Source organism: the organism of the source record quoted next, unplaced genomic scaffold, assembly GCF_019419815.1.
Source record: "Pyrus x bretschneideri cultivar Hongxiangsu unplaced genomic scaffold, Pyrus_bretschneideri_v1 Contig4, whole genome shotgun sequence".
NCBI lineage: Eukaryota > Viridiplantae > Streptophyta > Magnoliopsida > Rosales > Rosaceae > Pyrus > Pyrus x bretschneideri.
The window spans coordinates 8,597,369-8,606,020 of record NW_025999723.1 but is presented as its reverse complement, the minus strand read 5'-3'; the positions used below and the strand labels follow the sequence as shown (position 1 = coordinate 8,606,020).

The 8,652-nt window shown below is 38.0% G+C and overlaps 1 protein-coding gene across 1 annotated transcript; it reads left to right on the top strand.

The window, feature by feature from the left end:
- The first annotated feature begins 2,966 nt into the window (after positions 1-2,966).
- Positions 2,967-6,251, top strand: LOC125468730 (probable protein S-acyltransferase 15). The gene is made up of 7 exons (XM_048565031.1): positions 2,967-3,356; positions 4,308-4,388; positions 4,493-4,594; positions 4,691-4,762; positions 5,419-5,517; positions 5,606-5,701; positions 5,820-6,251. The coding sequence occupies exons 1-7, from the start codon at positions 3,084-3,086 to the stop codon at positions 5,913-5,915; spliced, it is 819 nt and encodes a 272-aa protein (XP_048420988.1). The 5' UTR covers positions 2,967-3,083; the 3' UTR covers positions 5,916-6,251.
- Positions 6,252-8,652: the final 2,401 nt, after the last annotated feature.

Below are 8,652 nucleotides of genomic sequence, written 5' to 3'. Positions count from 1 at the left end.
CTGCCTCGCTAAAAGGAACCTAATGGATCGTACACCGTGTAAGGTAGAGTTTGAAGAAACAACGGAGATGAGTAAGAATAATTAAATGGTTTAATTATTTATCTAAGGCTATGATTAATTAATATGTTAATTAATCAAACAAATAAGTTCGTTAAAGACCTCGGGTTAGTTTTGGGCCGCAAGGCCCAATGGGATTTGAATGTCAAGCCCATTAACTCAAGTTGTATGACAACTTGAATAAAACAAAGGGCTTGAAAGCCCAATAAACCTATAGGCTAGCCATGTGTAAAAGAATAGGGCTTTAGGTCCATTAGGTCACTTATTTGAAGGGACTATATAAAGGACTTTATAGCCTAAAATTTACTAAGGGTTATTTTTGGGGGAAAGGATGAGAACACAAGCTCTCCTTTCTCTCTAAAATTTTGGCCAATCTAGAGGGGAATAGCTAGCAATCTTACTTCCTCTAGGTCACTCATTTCTTCTACAATATACCTTGGTGTGGAGACTTAGAGGTTCTCAATTTTGGGAACTTGGAGAAACCTTTTCATCCATCCAAATCCATGGATCTAAGATGCAAGGAATGAAGGCCCTCTCTTTGGGTGATTAGCCTTTGCTTATGCAAAGAGGAATCTACAAAGGTATTGATTTCTCAACTCACTTTGTTTTGAGTTGAGTCTTGATTCACCTATCTACTAGGCTTTGAATTTCATGGGTAAATGTTTTGTTTTAAGTGCATACAAGCATGATTCCGCCTTTAATTGTTAATTGCATGCTATTGATGTTGCTTAAATGAACATGTTTTTCACAAATTTTCCTTCAGTGACATCCCACATCGCCCAAGGGGAATGATCCTTAAATGTATATTCACATGCTTACCTAGCACGAGGCCTTTTGGGAGCTCATTGGCTTCGGGTTCCGTAGGAACTCCGAAGTTAAGCGATAAGGGGGCTAGAGCAATCCCATGATGGGTGACCCACTGGGAAGTTGCTCGTGAGTTCCCAAAAACAAAACCGTGAGGGAATGGTAAGCCTAAAGCGAACAATATCGTGCTACGGTGGTGGAGCGGGCCCGGGAAGTGATCCGTCTCGGGCCCGGATGTGACATCAAGTCATGTCACTATTTAATGGAAGAATTGACAGACAAACTGACGGAAGGTATGAAATTGTAAAAATTTGTAAGATGATGTATGACATTAAAATTTTCTAAAAATGGGGGTATGAAACTGTAACTGGCCCAATAATTGAGGTAGTTTTATGTAATTTACCTTTTTTTTCAAGTAAATTACAAAAGGAAAAACAAATGTAGTATATGACTTAGTCTTACATTACATCAAATGCTTCACTACGGGATAGTTTGGTAAAACAAACACATTGATAGTGTTTAGAAGATCCCAAGGAAAGAATGTGGACTTGCTATTGATCCAACTATTTGACTTAAGAATCACCATATTAAGGGCTGGTTTGGTATTGCTGTGCTTTGAAAAAAACTGCTTCTGCTGTGCTATGAGAATAAGCAGTTGTGAAATAAAGCAGCAGAGTGTTTGGTAAACTTTTATGTAAAACAGCTATTACTATGTGAAATGATCAAAAAGGGTATAATACTATATTATTATTATAATATTTTATTTAATATTATTATTTTTATGTGAGGATTTTGTGTGGTTGTGGGGCCCACACCTCATTTCCCTTATCCTTGTGTCTTACTTTCCCTCTACACACTCAAACTCTCTTGAAAACTCTCAGCTCTCTCTCTTTCTTTCTCTCTACACTCTCTCCTCCATCGAGACAACCCCACACACAAATCTTCGATCTCAGACCATCTGACCTTAGCTCTCTCTCTCTCTGCACTCTCTCTTCCTCCTTCTTGGAATCCTCGAAATCAACCGCATGAGCTTGAGTTGAGTGTATGTATCGGTGAAATGGAGAAATAGGTTTTGGGAAATTAGGGTTCCTGATGGGTTTGGAGCCACCATAGCTCGGTGGATGAAACGACGTCAGAGGCTAGGTTTGTTTTCCTCCGATTTCCGTTCAGGATGTTCTCTGCCGGCTCCTACTTGATCCAGTCCCGGTAAATGGCGTCGTTAAGGACCTGGTCAGCGAGCTTCACCCAGTCCTTGAAGTCGCGAGCGTGGAGATTTTTGGAGACCCACTTAAGGTAGGCTGAAGGGAGGGTGCCCAGCATCTTGCCCTTGTATTTTCCGAAGTCGATGACTCTGTCTTTGGCAGACGGCAGTGTTGAGGCGGATAGAGAAGGTGGTTTGGGGGGTTTTGGGTTTGAAGGAGCAGGAAACGCGGAGGGAGTGTAGAGAGGTGTGGGAGAGTGGTGGGTTTGACAGAGGAGTGTGGAGGCGGAAGAGAGAGCTTAAGGTAGGATTGCCAGAAACTTTCATTAAAGGGTCACTGTTCACCTGTGTTTTAGAGGTTTGTGCAAAAGCTGAAAAGCCAGCTTTTCAAAGCTGCATTTTGCTGCTTCTGTTTTTTGGCTTTTTTTACCCAAAATTGTGAAAAAAAAGCTGAAGCTGGAAGTTTACCAAACACAAAAATGACCCCCAGCTTTTTTTTATACCAATTTTTTTTTAAATCACTTTAACCTCAAACCATACCTAAGATCGTCCTTGATGGGTAAATCAGAAATCAAAAAGATATAAACGTTTGTATTATTATTATTTTGGGTTAATTTCAGTTTACTATCTTTATATTTCTTGGTTTTCAACATTTGGTACAACAATTTATTTTTCATCCCATAATGATACCTGAAGTAAAAATTTTAGGACAATTCATACATATGATAACGTGGCGCCTACGTGGACACTGACTAAATGCCACATGTCAATCTGGCCGCACTTTAACATTAACGAAATCTCAAAAAGATTAAGACAACTGCAACCACATGGACAAAATTAAAACTAAACTACAGGGCCAAAAGTGAATTAGTTTTAAATTCTTGGGTACATTTAGAAACATAAATGTAAAAAGAAAGGAAAATGCTCGGACCTTCCTCGGATTCAGAATTCCCGGGAAATAGACTTCCCAGAAAAACAAGGGAAAACTTTTCTATTGATTCCATCTCCCCCAAAACCCACGATGAAGTTCGAAAGATTCCTGTCAATCCCAATCTTTATGGTGATTTTGTTAATTGGTACTGTGTGTTACATCACGGTTTTCATCTTCATCGACGGTTGGGTTGGATTGAAGAGCTCCGCTGGTTCTTTGAACGCTCTGGTTTTCATTTCCTTGGCATCTCTCTGCCTCTTCTCCTTCTTTTGCTGTGTTCTCATCGACCCAGGTCACGTTCCTGCTTCCTACGTCCCTGATGTTGAACATAGTGTGGTCTCCGATCAAGAATCTAAGAAAAATGTAAGCATTTTGGGGCGCTTATTTGGTATTGTATGTTTGGTTGGTGAGAAAATTGAGGTAAAGATAATGAATTGAAGTTTTGGTTTGGATGTTGAGTAGAATGTAAGTTTTGAGTGGTATGTTAATGGGTTGTTGAGATTGTATATAATTAGTAATGTATTACGGATTTGATGAATGATTTTGATGCTCGTTTCGACTAGGGGTTAGTTAGATTAACTGTTGTTTGTGATATGTGGAAAGTTTAATTTAATCTGGTAAACTCATTCTACTGTGCTCATTTGAGTGGATTCATTGTTTGTAAAGCAAGTCAAATAATAAGTTTTAGAATCTTGGCAATATAGATAAGTTGTTATTCTCACCCCATTGGCTCTTACATCTTCTTTTCGTGTGAATTATTGAGTTTAGGCTGAAAGAAAATATGAGAGTTGGACTATTGAGTAGATTGCATTGCTTGTTGACGGAGATCGTTGAAACGTGAGTCAGTTCTTTTACCTGTTTCATCAGGGTGGATATTTGTTAGTATAGTAGAGATAGAGATGTCGATAATTAGGTTACCTGTGAAATGAAACTGAAAGTAAAACGTATTCAATTGCAACCTTAGGAGTATAGACACAGGACATAGCGATGGGTTGAGGTTTATTAAGTCATAAAACCTTGGACCATGCACTTGGTGTTATGGTAGCATTACATACTCTTCAAAGACCGTAATTGCATGAAAAAATTTCTGAACTTAGGAATTGAAATGTTGCATTAACAGCTGAATCGGTGACACTGGAATGATTTGTACTTCATCTCTCTCTCTCTCTCTCTCTCCACTTTCAACGAATTTCTGAAGAGTTCATATTATCAAGTTTATTATGCATACCTGTTGTGGGTCTAGCCGCACCTTAGTAAGGCTGATTCTTGTCTCTGTAGCTAATTTTGAAACTTTGGATCCTTGATCTCTGACAGGTTCGCTGTGACAAGTGTTCTACATACAAGCCTCCCAGAACTCATCATTGCCGGGTCTGCAGAAGGTGTGTTTTAAGAATGGTAGGTTGAATTACATTCTCATTTCCATGTTATATTATTCATGATTCTTTTGCACATGTATTAGATTTTTTCGTTTACATTTTTCATGCCAAAATTGTGTGCAGGATCATCACTGCATGTGGATCAATAACTGTGTTGGTTACTGGAACTACAAGGCATTTTTTATGCTTGCTTTATATGCAACGCTAGGATGCTTGTACTCTACAGTTAGTTTTTCTGGTTCTTCCTTTTCCATATTATGAATCTTTATCTTATAATAATAAGCAGCCTCAAATTCTGACAGAAGGTTTCAACATGTTTAGGTTATGATTATAAAGTGTGTATCTCAAAAGGACTTCGAATTCATTGCAAGTGATAGCCACAAGGTTTTTTATGTGAGTTAGTACACTCTCGCTTTTTTCCTTTGGTGCTGAGGATTTTTATCTGTTTGCGTTTTCTTGATTTGGAGTAATTTCCTAAGTACATAAGTTTGATCACGAATCTAGTTAAGCCTCTTCTTTATTCTGTTTTTATGCACACTTAATGAGTTGGACGGAGATATAGTGCTTTCTACTACAAAAGATGTTTTGTGGCTCAAATTTCAAAAGTGTGAAGCATTGGTACAGTGCACAGAAATTTGGAGAACTAGTTGCTTAGTGTAACAATCATGCACACGAGTTCATTTAAGTAATTGATACCACGTATTGAAAAACAACTTGCATTAGGCCAATGATATACTCGATCAGTTATGAAATGTTAAGCCAACGAACCATAACACTAAATCAACTGAAATTTTGAATTGAATATGGAACTTAGTATAGACTGCAACTATTGCTACTGAGAAGGTTAATCAGCCAGTTAATTATCGTGGGCGAGTGTCATTTACAACAGATTTTTCATCTTTATAACAACTTGAGCTTAGTCAATTACTTAGAAAGAGATTTATTATTCTAAATTAGTTGAATTTTTAATGAAGTTCTATTGCAATTCGAAGTCATTTGAACTTAAAAGCCTTTGTTGCCTCACCAATCATCTTTACTGGTTTTTTCAGGTTATGTCTGGTCTAGTGATGGCTTCCTTGACGGTAATGCTTGGAGCTCTTTTAGGTTGGCATATCTACCTCATAACCAATAATATGACAACTATAGAGGTAACTATGACTTTTCGTAATCGAAACTGGAGCAATTTTTTTCTTTCTGTGAATAATTGATACAGAGCTAACATGGATCTCTTAACAGTATTATGAAGGAATACGGGCAGCATGGTTAGCTGGGAAATCTGGGAAAAGTTACAGACATCCATACAATCTTAGTGTACACAAAAACATCTCTTCGGTCTCTATCTATCCCTTTCTTTCTGTGCCTCCTCTGTGTGTATTTTGTATCTTCAATATATATGTTATTAAAATCTGTGACTAAGGCTAACATTGCTAGTCGTTTTTCTTTTGATCAGGTTTTGGGTCCAAGTATGCTGAAATGGTTATGTCCGACATCAGTAGGCCATCTAAAAGATGGACTCATCTTCCCTACTCCGCGTGATAGTTCATGAGTTTTCTGATGTCGCTCAAATTCAGGTTCGGTGGTCCGAATTCATGCATGTTCATCAGAACACAAAGATACGAGGCATGTTCGCCATAGTCATCTCTTAATATGAAAAGATACTAGGAAAAGAGCAACGCAGTGGGAGAAGCGACTGGAGTCTTTTTGATAAACGTAGGGTTAGGTTATCAGCTTCATTAGATGCATAAACAAGTACTACGACTTGCACCATAGGATAGAGATCAACACTGTAGACTAAACATATGAAATGGAGACTGGATATTTGTTTCAAATACAAACTGGGGAATACTACCGGAATGGAAACAACGATTGTTTGTTTGGGTTTTTTTTTGTTTTTGTTGTTTTTTTGTTTTTTTTGGTTTTGGAAAATCTCGGTAGTATAAGGTGAGTTTTATTCAATCAAAAGAGAAAGTTTCACCGGTGTGTGAGTGTCCTCTTCTCTCCTTCTAAGAGCTTTTCTCACCGGTGTGTAAGTGACCTCCGCTTCGTTCTTACTGCAACTGCCGACCCTAGCTATGGTCAAGGTCGGTGGCAGTCCTTCCCTTCTCCTTTCTCTTTTTTCCTTTTCTTTCCTTCTCCTTCATCTTCCGTTTTCCCCTACCAGTGGCCTGTTTGCTACTCAACCCCCTGTGCATCTACTTTCTTTGTCTGCAATCCCCTTTCCAACTTTTCTCATTTCTTCCTGCCTTCCACTTTTCCCCTTTGTTTCCTTTCATCTTCTTTCCACCTTTTCCCCCTCTTCACCCACCCCCCCTCCCCCCAACATTCTCCAATCTGGATCGGCTTCATCCTTCTTTGACTCCAGAATCCAGATCGGCTCCCACTTTTTTTTCAACATTATTTATCGTGCTTCTTCCGAAAAGTGAGTAGAATTTTGCCTCGGGTGTTCACACCACCTCCTTCTTTTGGGTTGCTTTTGTTTGGCACTGTTGCTAGTGGGTTTTTTCTCGTTGGCTTCCTTTGATTTGTGGCGGCTATTGCTGTGGTGCTCTGTGGAGGAGTTTGGGGCTCTATTTTCAGGTCATTCTTCATCCAGCTTTGGGGCTTTAGTTATTTTGATTTCAGATGGATGGAGGTGATGTTGGTTCGGCAAGTGGGTTGGCAACGAAGGTAGGAAGCTGTTAGGGTTTGCTTTGGTGTTTTTTCTATTTATGGCTTAAAACTATCTTTTGGGCTGTTGGGTTACGATGGAGGTCTATCTTTTTGTTTGTGTGTTTATTGTATTTGGACCTTTTCTAATGTAATATGTTGTGTTATAAATAAAGTAAACCTTTGACCAAAAAAAATAAAAATAAAGAAAGTTTCACCTGGTCACAACGAGGGGGGGGGGGTGTGAGCAACTGGGTCATGGGTTCAGTTGCAATAAACTATGGCACCTAAAAATATAAGTATAGGCTTTCTTCCAATATAAAATCTCCGGGCAAGAGTAATATAAGGCAAGTAAGTTATAGGTTGGGGAATCACCCATATGAGGACCAGAAGACGCATTCTAACGCTCTAAAGAGCCCGAAAGACTAATTCCGAAGTTCGAGATCAGATCATATTCAAAGGGGGGGCAGAGAAGATGAAAAAAAATTACACCTAGTCAAGCAAAATTACACTACAAACATCATCAATACTAGAAGGAATGAAAGAAGAATTGTACAAAGATTTATAAAAATTTATCACGTGGTCAACAATATCAGCAGGCGAAGAAAGTCAAAGTACAATTTCCCCATCCAAAAGAGTAGCGATTCTTGATGCCTAAGATCTTCCACGGGCAACCACTTAGTACTATGGTCAAGTAATATTTCTCTTTATTTGTAAGTAAGAGGTCTTAGGTTTGATTCTCATCAAAGGCGAATTTGAACCACATTATTGTTAGCTCATTGTGAGGCTTAGCTTACTCCATCACCCTTTAGTACAGACAATATTGTTTGTTTTTATATAAAAATAAATAAAAAATGAAAAATAAAAAATAAAAAAAATCTTCCACGGGCATGAGCATGCAAAAAGCAATATTTTGATCACCTTCAGTAAGCCATTTAACTCGTGCACAATCATGCCAAAAAGTTTGTTGCTTACATTCTAAAGACCATTTTTGTATATATTCTTCATGGAAAGTGATTTTTACACACCATTTTAACTTCTCAAATGCGTCTCTTTATTTGTAGCCATCAGATTGAGTAAATCAAATGAAAACAATGCACATGATAAATAACGGTGCATGAGAGGTTAAAAAGAGTGTGCTTATCATTTCCCACTCTTTATTAATAGCTTTGGTGGTGCCATTTTCGTTTAATTGACCAACAATATTTAATTGGTAATGCCATGCTCGACATGCGCTTAAATTTTAGGTGCAATTGAATTATTAGTTCCTGTGGTCATAGAGTAGTTGAAAGATAGCCTATGTGGTTAAAAAAAAATTAGAATTTAAGCTCCTGTGTTGAAATCTGTTAGGATTTATGCCCAAAATTAAAAATTCTGACAACTATCTCTTAATTATTAGCATATGAGCCACACAATGAGGCTAAAACGGAACTCTGTTAATTGTTAGCATGTGAGGCTTACACGTGACGGTAACTTGATCTTTTTGGTTTCACATGTGAGTCTCATATACTAACAATTAATTGAGAGTTGACGAAATTTTCAATTTTGGGCCTGAATTCTAAAAAACTTCACCACAAGGCTTAAATCCTAATTTTTTTTAACCACAGGGGGTATTTTGTTATTACACTATCACCATG